This window comes from Dunckerocampus dactyliophorus, chromosome 21 (genome assembly GCF_027744805.1).
Source record: "Dunckerocampus dactyliophorus isolate RoL2022-P2 chromosome 21, RoL_Ddac_1.1, whole genome shotgun sequence".
NCBI lineage: Eukaryota > Metazoa > Chordata > Actinopteri > Syngnathiformes > Syngnathidae > Dunckerocampus > Dunckerocampus dactyliophorus.
The window spans coordinates 9,722,390-9,738,027 of record NC_072839.1 but is presented as its reverse complement, the minus strand read 5'-3'; the positions used below and the strand labels follow the sequence as shown (position 1 = coordinate 9,738,027).

General features: G+C 40.1%; 1 protein-coding gene and 1 long non-coding RNA gene across 4 annotated transcripts in view; one reads left to right on the top strand and one right to left on the bottom strand.

Annotated features, from left to right (window-relative positions):
- Positions 1-186: 186 nt before the first annotated feature.
- Positions 187-2,788, bottom strand: LOC129174211 (uncharacterized). The gene is made up of 3 exons (XR_008567384.1): positions 2,654-2,788; positions 1,264-1,412; positions 187-1,182 (listed from the first exon to the last, which is right to left on the bottom strand). It is a non-coding gene; the product is annotated as an uncharacterized LOC129174211 (long non-coding RNA).
- Positions 2,789-6,172: 3,384 nt separating this feature from the next.
- Positions 6,173-15,638, top strand: part of phldb2b (pleckstrin homology-like domain, family B, member 2b) — a 49,825-nt gene continuing 40,359 nt past the window's right edge. For all 3 annotated transcript variants that reach the window (XM_054765560.1, XM_054765561.1, XM_054765559.1), the window contains exons 1-2: positions 6,173-6,442; positions 15,092-15,148. In XM_054765560.1, the coding sequence (XP_054621535.1) occupies positions 6,407-6,442; positions 15,092-15,148 (93 nt within the window). In that variant the 5' untranslated portion in view covers positions 6,173-6,406. The remainder of the gene's footprint in view (positions 6,443-15,091; positions 15,149-15,638) is intronic.

The window sequence follows — 15,638 nt, the reverse complement described above, 5'->3', positions numbered from 1 at the left end:
CAAGTGAGGGTGATGACAGATTTTTCTCACGTTAGGTGGTCATAAGCAGGCTCTGTGGCATTGATATCACACTCACGGACTGTACTTAATTAACACAAAAGTTCAATGTAAGTGCGGCTCGCACACTATGGAACTATGGCCAGTTGCACTCTCGCTTGCTTTAAGGAAGATGCTGTTTAATTGAGGTGCAAACACAAAAATGACAGCACAACATGCAACAAATAAAAAAATAAGCACACATAGCGCAAGTGATTGTTACGTGCTGTCAGGTAAGGATCCAAAATGCAGAGTCACACAAGGTTATAGTGGACAAAAAGGACAAAAAAGGTAACAAGACATAAATGTCACAGGTGAGTAGGATGGCATCACGAGGAGCAGGGAGGACGTGGGGCAGGAACGAGCTAACACTAGCAAGATAAATTGGTCAAAACAGAGAAAACGAAGCACAAGCGTCTCTGACAAGAAGTAACGATCCCACATCCAGGTAGCCCAGGTAACCCTGATGCCAGACTAGCTACAAGTGCGCCTCGTGGCACTGCCCCCTAAGGGATTTAAGGGGATACATAAAAAGAGGTCAAAAGGTGAAAACACAAAACATATTACTGTAACAAAACAGCAACTCGTGAACTCGTTTTAATATTAGCTCAGTTGAATGTTAGACTTGGCACAAAACATGGCGCGGATACTCGATTCACATTTTGACATTCTAGTGACAATATTGTCGCACGTGCTGTAGACATGCTGTGTGTGTATGCAAAAATAAAAGACAAACAGCTTAACTAAAAGGTCATACAGTATATCAACCCCAAAAGTGGTTTACACGACCATGCAAACAAGAGGGTGACTAAACTGCACTGACTGCCGCTGCCTCCTTGGCACCAGGTGATATCACATGTATCACACACGGGTTTGTGAGCATTCCCATGGTTGCTGCGGTGTTGAAACAGCCGGGAAAATAAACAAGAGTCTACCTGATTTGTTCAAATGCTGCATCAGAATCCACTAAATCACACACTGCTGTGGGACGGCATTCCACGCATGTCAGCCAGCATGGTTGTTTTGGTCACACTCGCACAAACATCACAGCCAAGCTGATCCCACAAGTTGAGTTGAGGAATGTTGGCAGACCACTCCATTCTTTCTGCTCCCAAATTCTGGATGAATTCTTTCATAAACACCACCCTGTGGGGCGAGCATCTCAGAGGATGGAATTTGGTCGTAGACTGTTGAGAGATGGGTTCGCCACCGGTTGCAGAATCTTACCTCCATATCTCTCGCATTGAGATGATGACAGCCCCGGTTTTTCAAGTGATGGAGATGCCGCCGCACAACATCACACTGCCGTTTGGCATAAGCAGGGAAGGTCTGGCACATTTTACATGACCAGAACGCATTCCACCAATAGGGCGTCACTGAAAAAAAAAAAAAAAAAACTTTCAAAAATATGAATCAACAACAAATAACCCAACAAAAACACATTTTATAACTTTTTTCTTTGATTATGATGATTTTAAAAAGGCTATGGTTTGAAAAAAAAGTCCTCATAAATCCCCCAAATTAATTTCCCTGAAATTAAGCTTCTAAATTGGTAGATGGTTTGAATTTCATTGGATTTCACACTGAAAATTACAAGGTTTAAGGGATATGGACATAAAAAATGTGGTATTTGAAGAGGAAGGTTGGTTTTCAATCACTGGGTGGAACTGCCTTCCAAAAAAAAACCCCTTGCGCTCAACCTTCTGGAGTCACATGGGAATTGTGGAACTCACTCGGGAATGTCGTCCAACGTATCTTTGTGTTTGTGTGTGTGTGATGTCAGCCCTCGTGCTTGCACTGAGCAACCACAGGGCTGTAATGGCTTAAATGGCTTATGGAAACACTTGAAATTAAGTTAAGATGAACTGCAAAGTAATATTGTACTGACAGCTCATATTGAACACGGCTTCCACACTTGAGAGTGTTATTTCATCTGCTTTTTTTCATGCAAAAGCAGTTAGAGGGACTTCATATAATAAGTGAATCTAGAACACAATGTGCCAGTGAGAAGCAGTGGAGAAAGTGGGGCCAGGCTTCCCACTTCCCGTTTATCCTATCTGGAATCATCCAGGTGCGTGACTGATAAGACTGATGTCTTCCTCATGCTGTGGGAACATGGTTATTCAGACAGAGTGGTGCTCCAAACGGTGCTATCGTGCACTTTTTACACATACAGTTGTGCCTTGCCACTTTGTGCTTCGAATTTAGCATCTTCACTCGATCAAAGTTCTTCAAAAATATATTAATTAATAAATCATACTGTTTCGTGGTTGAATACGGTCTATTATTAGCCCCCAAAATATGCATATTTAAGCAAATGTTACGTATTTTTGCACACACTAAGCATTTTCAAGCATAAAAATGACAACATAAACTAAAACACAACTATAAGGCATTCAGAAGATGCTGTGGATGACACGTAGTATTCTAAACTGGTCACTAGGTGTCAGTGTAACTACCCTGGTCCCCAACCTTTTTTGACACACAGCTTGTGTTCCCACAAATCTCTCGCGGACCGGGGGGGGCGGAGGTTCGTACATTATAGCAACAGTGTGCTAGCATGAATTAACTGGAGACAAATGTGCACATTAGCACTCAATAAGTCATCAAAACTTACATTTATGCATCCCCCACATAGTATCAGCATTTGAGACCAAATATGAGATGAAAGAAAAATGGTAAAAATACAGTAGTAGTCTATCTGTGCGGCATGAGATAAAGTTAGCACACGCACAATGGACATGCGTCAAGTGAGACGGATGTAACAGAGAGAATCCGGCCACTTTTCAAAATAAAACATTAAAAAAAATGAAAAAATGGAAATAATTTTTTTTTCTGTGCGGCCGCGGGGTTGGGGACCACTGCATTAAAGAGTAAGCTTCTTTTAGTGATGTCCACAATGCATTTATTGCTCTTGAATACATTCACCACACCATTGCAGGACAATGAAGCAACGTGAAACACAGTGAAAACTGTAAACACTTTACACGTGCGTTTCTTATAAGTTTGTCAGTGCAACAAATACAATACAGTTTTTAAACTGTTAAGTTATATTAGGCTCCAGCATACCCCTGCAACCCTAATGAGGAGAAGCGGCATAGAAAATGGATGGATGGATGGATATTCACTGTGTTCATCAGGTCGACCAATGGTAGAATGTACAGGAATGTAAATGCTCTCTCTCAACGTGCTTCTCTTTCAACGTGTTGCTCCTTTAACACCACTTCCGGTTACTAATAAGCACTTCCAGGTTACATCTGTCACATGACTTACTCACAATACACCAATTGTCAATAAACAATAATTTCCATGCATAGGACATGTTGAATATTCAAATGTCAACAAGTACTTTTCTTAAATAAAACTAAATATGCACAATGTAAACAATGACAATTACTGCTGTTGACGTATGATGTAGTGACCTCATCTGCGCCAGCTACAGTCAGTAATATTGTAATATTGTAACCTGTAATGTTCGGTGAGATACACAAGCACCAGACTTGATTGCCGGAACAACAGGCTTTTATCGCAGGTTTGAATTATCTCACAACAGGCACACTAATCCCTAATAAAACCACGAGCTACTGTTGCGGCCGTAATCCACGCCAAGCTAAAACGCATCTCTAAACCCCTGACATCACTTCCTGTCCACCCTGCGGTCCTAGCACTGGAAGACGTTTATAGCAACACACACGAGCACAAGTCTTATTTATGTCTTAAAAGGCTTACTTTCATCCACTTTCAAGCTGTAAATGATTCAAATTAGGGTGAGGACAAAATGGAAGAAATGGTCGAGTAAATTTCGAGGAAAGTCGAGTAGTGGTTATGGTAAGTCTTAAAGTGAAGTCCTCCTAATTGTAGGTTTAAAAAAACTGAACTTGTGCAGCCAAAATGCTGCATACCAAGATCTCTTTAAGGGTTAAGAGTGTTGATGACTATACTTATCGTTCTCAGCCGGCACGAGCGTGTCATCATACACTTCACTTGAGTCGTAGCCCAAACAGAATCCAGCATGACTTACAAGTATTCTTCTAATCCCGAGTGACTCATGTTGTTGTCTATCCTTCAAATGTGTGCCGAATAAAAACACAGGAGCTCAGACATAGAACTGGATGAAGTCTAGACATGCATTTGCGATTTTTTTTCAGGTGCACATAACTTTAGTGACGTCACTGCTCACAGTTTGTCTATGGAAAAAAATAAAATCAGTAAAGTGGTACTGTAAATCTATAGAGGCTCTTAATGATAGTTGCCCCATGCAAGCATTAAAACTCATACTAGAGATAAAAGCCCATATACAGTAACTATATACATTTTAAATTGTAAATGCAATGTATTTGACGGCACATTCTGTGGCAATTTTTTAATATTTTGAGTTTTTCTCTGCATCTGCACCCCCAAACTACAATTTCTTGTGTTGTTCTGAGCATGTCGGTGCACTAGAATCTGTTATTACTGTGGACATCATGCTTGTTTGCAATAAATGCTTCACTTTTTCTGCAAGATACATTGGAGTGAAAAAGCCCCCTTCCCGATTTCTCATTTTTGTGCATGTTTGTCACACTTAAATGTTTCAGATCATCAAACTAATTTAAATATTAGTCAGTGACAACACGGCTGAAGACAAATGCAGTTTTTAAATGAAACCTTTTATTATGAAAGGAGAAAAAAATCCAAACCTACATGGCCCTGTGTGAAAAAGTGATTGCTCCCCCTGTTAAAACGTAACTTAACTGAGATTAATTGAGATCTATGAGTCTCGAAAAGGTGATAAAGCCATTTGTAAAGTTTTGGGACTCCAGCGAACCACAGTGAGAGCCATTATCCACAAACGGCGATAGCATGGAACAGAAGTGAACCTGTGGCCCCAAGAGCGCAGTAATGGCTAATCCGAGAGGTCACAAAAGACCCCACAACAACATCCAAAGAACTGCAGGCCTCACTTGCCTCAGTTACGGTCAGTGTTCATGACTCCACCATAAGAAAAACACGGGACAAAAACGCCCTGCATGGCAGAGTTCCAAGATGAAAACCACTGCTGAACAAAAAGAACATTAATCGTCTTTTGCCAGAAAACATCTTGATCATCCCGAAGACCTTTGGGAAAATACTCTGTGGTCTCACAAGACAAAAGTTGAACTTTTTGGAAGCTGTGTGTCCCGTTAAAACTGGCGTAAAAGTAACACCGCATTTAAAAAAAAAAACATCATGCCACAGTAAATGTGGTGGTGGTAGTGTGATGGTCTGGGAGTCTTTTGCTGCTTCAGGACCTGGAATTTTGAATTATGCTGTCTACCAAAAAATCCTGAAGGAGAATGTCCAGCCATCTGTTGGTGACCCCAAACTGAAACCAACTTGGGTTCTGCAGCAGGACAATGATCCAAAACACACCAGCAAGTCCACCTCTGAATGGCTGAAGAAAAACTAAATGAAGACTTTGGAGTAGCCTAGTCAAAGTCCTGACCTGAATCCTATTGAGATGCTGTGGCATGACCTTAAAAAGGCGCTTCGTGCTGGAAAACCCTCCAATGTGGCTGAATTACAACAATTCTGCAAAGATGAGTGGGCCAAAATTCCTCCACAGCGCTGTAAGAGACTCATTGCAAGTTATCACAAACGCTTGATTGCAGTTGTTGCTGCTAAGGGTGGCCCAACCAGTTATTAGGTTTAGAGGGCAATCACTTTTTCACACAGGGCCATGTAGGTTTGGATTTTTTTCTCCCTTAATAATAAAATGTTTCGGATATTAGACAACAGAATTATTGCATTTCCACTACACTGTACTGTGTTTTCCTTGTATAAAGCTCATATAATGGTTGTGAATGAGGAAGAATGTCCGCTCTTTCTTTGCCCCCTCCCTCCCTCTCTTTCTTTCTTTGCATAACTCTACTTTTCTCACCGGTTAATAAACCAAAAACAGGCTTCTCTCTTTCAACTGCTGGGACTGTGGGGTCAAGTTGAGGCGGTCTGTTAGCACCTGCCTATTATGCTGAGGGTGTGTGTGTGCAGTGTAGTGTGGGTTAGAGTGTATGTGTGACTCGCAAAGAGAGACAAGAGAGAGAGAAAGAGAGAGAGAGAGATTCCCTCCCCTTGTTCCTTCCCAAGCTTGACTTCCAGCTGCTGTCGCATTCCTCTACACGTCGCAATTGGCCGAGACTGTCTGCTCTCTTTTTTTTGTTGTTGTTACTTTAGGTGTATATACATGCACCGCGTGCCCATGTGTGTCACTGTGTGTGCATGAGTGAGGATGAAGAGTCTTTCACAGATTGCCCATGCTGCACTGGGAATGTCAGGAAAAGGATTATAATCGCACTTTTTGGGAGGTTTTTCTGAGGTTGATGTGGTGAAATTTGGATCATAGAGCAGCTGCATGATGACAGAAGTGGCGTGTCCACCTTTAATTATGGTAAGCGCACTTTAAATTGGCGTAATATACAGAATGTCAATTTTTTTCCCATCTTCTCTGAGGCATTTACAGCTCAGGAATTTACAACGTTTGCACCCCAAGTTGAGTGTTTAATGTTTAACTTAAATTACACACCTTTTAAGAAATGGAATGCATCATGAGCTACATGTATACAACTTGACGTCTTGAGAGAAGCTATGCCACAAAGTAAGACCGACCAAAATTGACATTACTATCAGCGACGTAGGGTCATGGCTGGTGAGGCATTGACGTTTTGGGATTTTTTTTTTTTTTTTAATGTTAATACAGGTTGCACATCAAGGGGATAGGATTCACTTTGGCTCAGTCCAATGTTTTTATTTATTTTTTATTAACTGAAAAACATTTTATTTGTACATGAAGTACATGCACCATATTCTTCTCCTGGAATGGTTCTGATACTTTGTGGTAGAGTGTGATCCCCTTCTGCTGAGCTTGGATACGTAATCCTCCATCTTGACAGCCCAATTCATTTATTCATCCAAGAGCATAAAAATACCTCAAATGTATTTGACTTGCTGCTTTCCAGCTGGTGCTGCTGCTGTCATAAAAAAAATATAAAAACAATGGCTTTCCCTCGCTATGGGAGGACATCAGTGAGCACCTTTCAGCTCACACACGCCCCCACAGGATGAAGCCAGTACTGCAATTGCCTCAGCATATGACATTTGTCTTTATGACTTTGTCTGATTAGCAAAAATAATGACGTCACACTTACGTTAAAGACATTACACAGGCTGTGGAAAATCATGGTGTATAATAAATGTTTCTGCAACATTATGACAGCAGAAATCGGCAGGCGCCATGATCCAACACAGTGGACGCCGCAGTGAGTGCACACAGTGGGTAGGCAGGCCTTGCGCACCGACCGAGAAGAGACGCTCTAGGCAGCCTCGTCTTAGGTTTTTCCCCTGTATTGCATCAGGAAATGTGCAAAAACATCCATTTTCACTCAAGAAAATGTTAAAAATGATGGGAATCATATAGGAAATACATTAATAATACAGTTCAATGGACAAATATTAATATTTATTTTTTGTTATCATTATTCTTCTGTTTTTGCTGTGCTTCACCTGCCTCCCACGACTGCACATCACTGATTAAAATGTACTGTTAAGACCAAAATTATCCTTACCCAGCCCTAATTTTACCAGGGGTAGGATTAAAATAAGGTCTGGCTGTGCAAATGTAAACGTCTACATACTTCAGTGTAACTTTGAGACGCATGTTTGAAATAAACGAAACCGTTACCATTAATTTGGGTTCTGAGGGAATTTTTATTTGGCTATCTGGAAATAACACGAGAATTTAGCGACGTAATGTTTACGCTACTGGTTTACTACCCTGCAAGAGGTTCCAAAACAGTGATTGGAATGCCAGGTTAATGTTAAAACCATTATACTGGACGTATAAGCCATGATGGTGAAACCAGAAGGAGAGCGTCTGCTATGTTTATTCAACATGCAAACTTATCTTATCTGTAATGTTACTGCTGGTTATACACCAAATAGAAAACATCTGCAAATAAGGTATGTGCACATCTGATATGTACTGTAGTCTGCAGTGTATATAGAAACTGTATTTTCCAACTGTGCACTGAAATTCTGCCTTTACGGACGGACTTAATAATGCATGAAGCTGGGAAGTAAAAAGAAAAGTATGCAGAGTAGCAGTTATAGTCAAAAACAATATAATAGATGAATACCAGATGCCTGGTAATAGAATTCCAAGTGTTTCTGTCCCTTGTATTTTCAATATATCCTTTTCCTTCCTGCTTATCTCGCTGCACTCTTTCCCCTGCTTGTCTCCAGCCAACCCACAACTCACATGCAAACTATGTTAAAGATTTGGGTTAGAGATACCGATTCTTCGTCCTTTATCGCCTGTCAGGCCTATATCCAGGCCCCCCAGCCTGGAAATCCAAACATGACTTGATCCCCTGTACTGTATATAGGACTTAAGATGACGGCGTACACCCTAGTTAGACACTCAAAAGAGAGATTTCCTCTTGTGAGTCAGCTGCCACAACAATGGACTTTCTTTCCTGTGAGGATACCGGGTTTTGGGTCAGAGGTTGGAAGATTCTTCTGCGACTTGGAGGAAACAAAGCCGGGGGAAGTTTTCGAGGGGATTCAAGGTCAGGTTGTGTTTTCACCAAAAACACACACACAGAGAAAGACATAAACATGCATCCATGCTTAGTATTTTGTGCTTTGAACTAATTGTAGCTTTGTTGAGTGCTAAACAGAGAGTGCACTGATGACAAGCGAGAGGGATAAGACCGTTTTGCACTATAGGAGTCACTGGGAGACGGACTCCATATTAAATAGTGTCTGTGATACAATGATGGCTTTGTCAGGTGGGAGGAGGAGAAGAGGGTGATGCAGGAATTTAAGGGGTGGAAACGCCTGTGAGAGACAGAGGGAATGAAGAAAGGCGATAAGGAAAAAACACCAGAGTTCATATAAGTAACAGTTGAAACATATGGGAATATATACAGTATATGACTTACATCAGGGGTGTCCAGAGTGCGGCTCGAGGGCCATTTGCAGCACACAGCTTGTTTTATCAGTCGGTGGCACATTCAAACAATAAAGTTAAGCACAAAACTACAAAAACTGGAAAAAAAAAACCCTACAAAACTACATATTCCCAGGTTAGTGTATTTTTTTGGTTTATGTTGAAAATTTATCCCAAAATTTTCCCTGGGTTTGTGTACATTTCCCGGCGAGCGCACAATATGGAGCGCGTTTTATCATGTTGTGTGAGTCCAACTGTGTTCGTAACATTTTTTTAGCACGAAACGGCCCCGTTAGTACCACCCCCGCCGCCCGTCTATGACGTTAGCAGCGGTTGAGGCTGTGGTTTTTTGCTAACTAACACAATTACGCCACAAGTCTCCACTTACGCCACTTTTCTAATTGATCGCGGCTGCAAAATAACTCACAGTGCGGCCAAAGACAGTTGCAATTGCCAGCGTTTTGATAAAGAAGGGAAGAAAAACTATTGAATTCAAGAAATAAGTCACAGCAAAAGACGAAGGTGGTGTCCGTGTGGATGTTGTTGCGTCATAGCCATCATGTTGAATGTTTCATTTGTCATTCATGTACATTTCAAATTGTATTCCGTGCGTAAAACTAGAATTATAAAATATAAAACTATGTTAAAAAGTGCGTTGTGTTAACATTTTTAGGTGTCCCGAACAGATTGATTGGATTGTATTATTAAAAACGTATTTGGTTAGAGTACGTCTTGCTTTGAGTCTGACCTTCTGAAGCGGATTAATTTAACGCTAAGTGAGGTTCCACTTCATATTTAACTTCTAAGCATATCTACATTGGATAAGCCTCGATAGGAAATAAAAAAATATCAAAATAGCACGTCGAGCAATGGCTCCCAGGAAGTGTTTGTTCAAGTGTGCCGAAAGAGGCAAGCATCAAGCAGAAGTGGTTGGAGTTGCTGATTCCCGGCCAGCAAGAGAAAAATATGCTCATCTGTCAACGGCACTTCACACGGGACTATTTTGTGAACATGTGCCAATACGAAGCTGGACTATCCGCCAAAACTGTTGCTGAAGTCCGATGCCTTCTAACATTACTTGGTCGTGTTGAAGAGTCAGAAGAGCAAGCTGTAAGTAACAATTTATCAGTGTCCTAGCTGTGTTTATTTTGTGTAAGTAATAAGACAAAAGGGGTTCGGCAGCTGTCCGGAAGTCCTCTGTAGCACTTGGGAGTGTGACCAAATCACAGCGGAGTGGGCTTGGCGGCAGCAGTACCTGGAGGAGGGCCCACTGGAGGGCGACCGTTTGGGCGGGAGGCAGGAAACCCAAAGAAACACTGCAGGAAGAGGTGCAGTGTCTGGAAGATATAGAAAGCTTTCTGTGCGTTTTATTGTGTGTAGCTGCTCTATAGGAGTCCAGAACTCAAAATTAGTCCCCTTTAATTTGATGATGAGATGCCACGGCGACAGACGGCCCCTGGGAGGTTTGTCTCCTCACATGACGAGTAGCTGCAGCTCAATTTTGTGTTCTTTTTATTATTATTATTATTATTATTATTATCATTATTATTATTGTTGTTGTCGACTTAGTGGTTTTGTACTTAGCGGCCAGGACAGAGATGTCCTGCTTCCCTTTGTTGCAAAAAATAGAATTTCCTGTTCTATGGTTGTCACCACACTTGTAGAGTTGCTGAAGAATAACAGAATTAATTTTTAACCCAAAAATGTGGTTTTAATTCCAAAAATGTCAGTAGTATTTGACTGCACAGCTTATACCTTAAAGTTTGGACCCTTTCTGAACACAATCGTACACAAATACCTGTACTATGAAGTCTTATCTTATTTTTGGCACTTGATCGCATCAAATTAGTAGTTGTGAGTAAAGGTGGGTGATCCTACAGATCTTGGTATCGAGCCAATACTGAATAAACACAGTGCCCTATCGCTGGAACTGATACTGATACAAATGCTCACGATTGATCATGATTCACTTATTTGTGAACAATTTAACAATATTTAACGATATCTAAATATGTACAGTACAGTGGAACTCAAACTGAAACAAACTCATAAGAAATAATGCGAATCCAATTCATTCGTTCCAGACACCCCAAAATGTTTACACAAAATACTACGGATGCTCCGATTAGGGTTTAATGCTGCCGATTCCGATACTGATCATCCAGGACTGAAATCGTCCGATTGCATGGATTAATCATACATTTTTCAATGTATTGGTAATGCTATTGGCTAATAACATAATGCTATCATTATGTTATTGGACAGGGGTGCCGTGTAAAGGCGAAGAGTCAGGACAATTCCAAGGTCCCCTGACTGCCAGGGGACCCAAATAATTGGTAATTACTAATAAAAATGTGTTGTTAATTAAGTAAGGTGGGTGTTTTTTTCATGGGACGCAGAATTCCTGGCTGCACTCCTACAACCGACTGTATGATATGAAAAAAGGAAGCATAAAATCACCTTAATTTAGACAAAAACATATTTGACTTAATTAAACTGGTGAAAATTCCAGCGGATGACACGCCTTCTTTCAGGAGACTTTGGATGTGTACATTGGTGTACATTGGTGGAACTTCCAGGTACGCGAGAAAGCACTCGGAAAATTTGGTGTCCTCCACTGCTGAGAAAGGCAGGGCGTCTCGTTCGATTAGATGCCGTATGACTGATGATCACAGCGTGAGCCTCCAAAACTCACCATACTTCGTCGATTGTTTCTTCTTCAAACGCCGTTTTAAGGTTTTTAAATGTGCTACCCTCGCAAGATAGTTTCCGTGGCATGTGTTGGTAGTTAAGTTCCACACGGCAGATATGATTATTATTGTGGGAAAAGTGGGAGGATGACCCTAACAAAGACGTTAGGTAGGTCAAGACACGACACTGCATGAAAGGATGGCTCCGGGTTGCAATAGTGCTAGCCACAGGTGATTTTATGATCGCCGTTCAAAGGCATTTATCGGCATATGCCGATCTCCAGATTTTTCACGCAAATCGTCTGATACTGATACCAACAAAATCCGTTTTTATAGTTTTACAGTTTTACACTTAGTGTTTTCCATGCAGAAAACATGCATCGAAATGCACACAAGTGACGAATGAAAGGGATAAATGAACATTTAACGTCACGTGACAGAAGACCTTTGCTGACTGTTGAATTCAAGAAAGTTTCTCACCTTCTTTGTCAAAATGCTGGCACTTGCAACTTTCTTTGGCCCCGTTGTGGGTTATTTTATAGCTGCGATCAATGAGAAAAGCAGATTTGTGGTGTAACTCCACAGTCAACCACTGATGACGAGCAACAAAGCTCGGGGGCAATAACTTCCGCTGCTACAGGGCCGTTTGTGATAAAAATGCGTTATGAACACAGTTGGACTCACGCAGTGTATTAATAATGCGACAAGATGCGCGCCATATTGTATGCTAACCCGGAAAGGTGCTCCAACCGAGGCAAAATATTTGCGTAATAAAAAAAAATAAATAAATAAGGGAGTACGCTACAGTTCTACTGTACAACATATTTGAACAACACACCAAAAACACACGTATATATGTGAAAATAGCATAGAAGAGAACTGAAAAATATCAGTTTCATCACGCTGTTGTTGATAATAACGATATTTGGCTGCGCCCACCTCTAGTTTTGAGCTAATGGAATGTAACAGCATATCTTTAAATCTGGATACGGGTCAACACACTACAGCTGTTTTGACTCAACTAGAGCAGAGCAAGGCTTTAGACTTGTCTGCACCTGCCCAGAGTGGAGTTCACCTGGTGCAAGAAGAAAGAAATGAAGGATGGAGGGAAGAGGGGAAGGAGGTAGGAACAAAAGAAGAAAGAACAATTGCCATTCCTGAAAAAAAGGCTCTCTTAAGACTTCTGTTGTCTGGTTGTCCAGCATCGTGCTGCCATGATGCACTGTTGTGCTTTGTGATAAACACTGGAACACTACTGCCTCTCATCTTTTCAACATCAAGAGCTGATGTGTGGCTTTATATCATGTTTATGTGCATGCATGTGGGCGCTAACGGTGTCTGGGTTTGTGTGAAAAGAAAAGAGGCAATGAGGGTGTGAAAGCAGCACAGGAAAACAACACCACAAAGGAAGTTGGTGATGAATTCGGGGAAGTGGTGCGGAGCCGACTTTGATTTTGAGTTTCCGACGCTGGTGGGGATCAGGCGAGCTGGTGGAAATAATGTGGGATTACACGGTGGAAGGGGAGGATAAAAACATGAGAAGAGGAAGATGTTGCATCTTTATCAGGGTGCAACTCACTGGATTAATGCATTTTAGATAAAGTTCTTCAGCAAAAATCACTTTTTATCCTTCAGAGTTGCATTTATTTATAAAAAAGGGTGACTCAAAATTCCCACAGTTTAGACCAGCGGTGTCCAAAGTGTGGCTCAAGGTCCATTTGCAGCCCACGGCTGTTTATTCATTCTAAAAATATATTTTAACAAGAAAAAAAAACCAAAAAAAACAGCAAAACTGGAAAAATCTGCTGTAATTTTACAACAATAAAATCAAAATATTGACAGAAAAAAAATGTAATAAGTTGGAATTTAGTAGAGTCATGTAATATGAGGAAAAATAACATCGTTTTAGTAGCATAAAGTTGCAATATTAAAGAAAAACAATGTAATTTTATGAGAAACAAACAAAACAACAAATAAAGTTGTATTTTTTTATGAGGTTGTCATAATTACAAGAAGAAAATTTACAAGAAGAAAGTTAAAATCCATCCATCCACCATTTTCCATCCAAATTAAAAAAAAAACTATAATTTTCCGAGAATAAAGTCAAAATATTAGGAGAAAAAATCCTATTTTAATGAGAAAAAAGCTGTACTGTTATGAGGAAAAATAATGTCATTTTAGTAGCAAAAAATTTGAAATATTAAAGAAAAACTACGAGGAAAAATAATGTAATTTCAGTAGCCTAGAGTTGAAATATTAAAGAATAAAATAATTTTTTTTAGAAGTTGTCATATTATGAGAGACAAGCAAAACAAAATAAAGTTGTAATTTTTGGAAAATTAGGTTGGGGAAAAAGTTATGTAATGGGAATGATGTCAAAATATTATGAGAAGAAAATCTATGAAGAAAAAAAATTTAATATTTGGAAAAAAAACAAAAAAATGAAAAGAAATGGAAAAAAATATATAATTTTCCGAGAATAAAGTCAAACTATTAGGAGAAAAAATTCCTACTTTAATGAGAAAAAAAGTTGTACTGTTATGAGGAAAAATAATGTCAATTTAGTAGCAAAAAGTTTAAATATCAAAGAAAAACCACGAGAAAAAATAATGTCATTTCAGTTGCAAAGTTGTAATTTTTGGAAAATTTGTTTGGTGAAAAAGTTCTAATGTTATTGGAATAACGTCAAAATGTTATGGGAATAAAGTCATAGTATTATGAGAAGGAAATGTACTAAGAATATTTTAGAAAAAGTAAAATATTTGAAAAATGTATAAAAAAAAATGGGAAAAAGGAGCAAAGAGCAGAGTTCATACTAATAATAATTCTTCATGATGCAGTTTTTTTCTTGAAACGTACTAATATAACTTGGCTTTACAAAATATCAAAGCGTCCCCTACATCCTTTCATTTTTCCGTATGTGGTCCTTCATGGAAACATTTTGGACGCCCCTGATTCAAAGCCCGATAGACACACACACACACACGCACCCAAGGCACAAGCCAGCGTGATGACACTCCCTAACCGACTCGCTGCAAAAGTTCTGTATTCATGGAACATTTCTACAGGCAGTGTGTGCGCGTGTGTTTATGTGTGTTTGTTCCCCTTAAGTGGTATTTTCCCCTTGGAACACTTTCACTCAAAAAAGCTTCTCTCATGTGCCAGCTGGGCATGCAAAGCACAGCTGTTTTGCACAAGAGCTTGATATGTAGCTATATATGTATATACATATTCATAAACATGCTTCTTATGTATGTAAAATCATTACATACCAACATAGCGTGTGCTTGTCTGACCCCTGACCCTGTCGTGCATCCTGTTGCATGCTATTTTTGTAACATGGCTTTGCATATTGGAGAAAGTGTGCATGCGGCCTGACCTTCTCTTTGTCTCATTGCAGGACTCTGACATGATGTCACAACCGGAGTCAGACCAGGTGCCTGCAGCTGAACCCAAGGTGATGCACACAGTATAAGGCATACACTTTCAATGTCCACGATGTCCAACTGTCCTCATTTTGTGCCTAAATGTTGTCACTTTGTTGTGAAATGTTCTCATTTTGTGTCCGTGTGTCCGTATTTTGAGTGTATAAATGTCTCCACTTTGCAACCAAATGTCCCTACAGCTCCCAAATGTTCGTACTTTGTGTCTCATGTCCTTACAGTGTCAAAATGTCCTCACTTTGTGTCTAAACGACCTCACTCTGTGTCCTAATGTCCTCATTTTGTGTCAATATGTCCTCAAAGTGGCCAAATGTTTGTAGTTTGTTTCTGAATGTCGTTACTTTGTGTCCCTATGTCCTCACAGTGTCCACATGTTCTTATTTTCTTACCATAAATGTCTCCACTTTGTAACTAAATGTCCTCATGGTGCCCAAATGTCCGTACTTTGTGTCTGAATGTCCACACTTTGTGTCCTAATGCCCTCAGTTTGTTTTAGTATGTTCT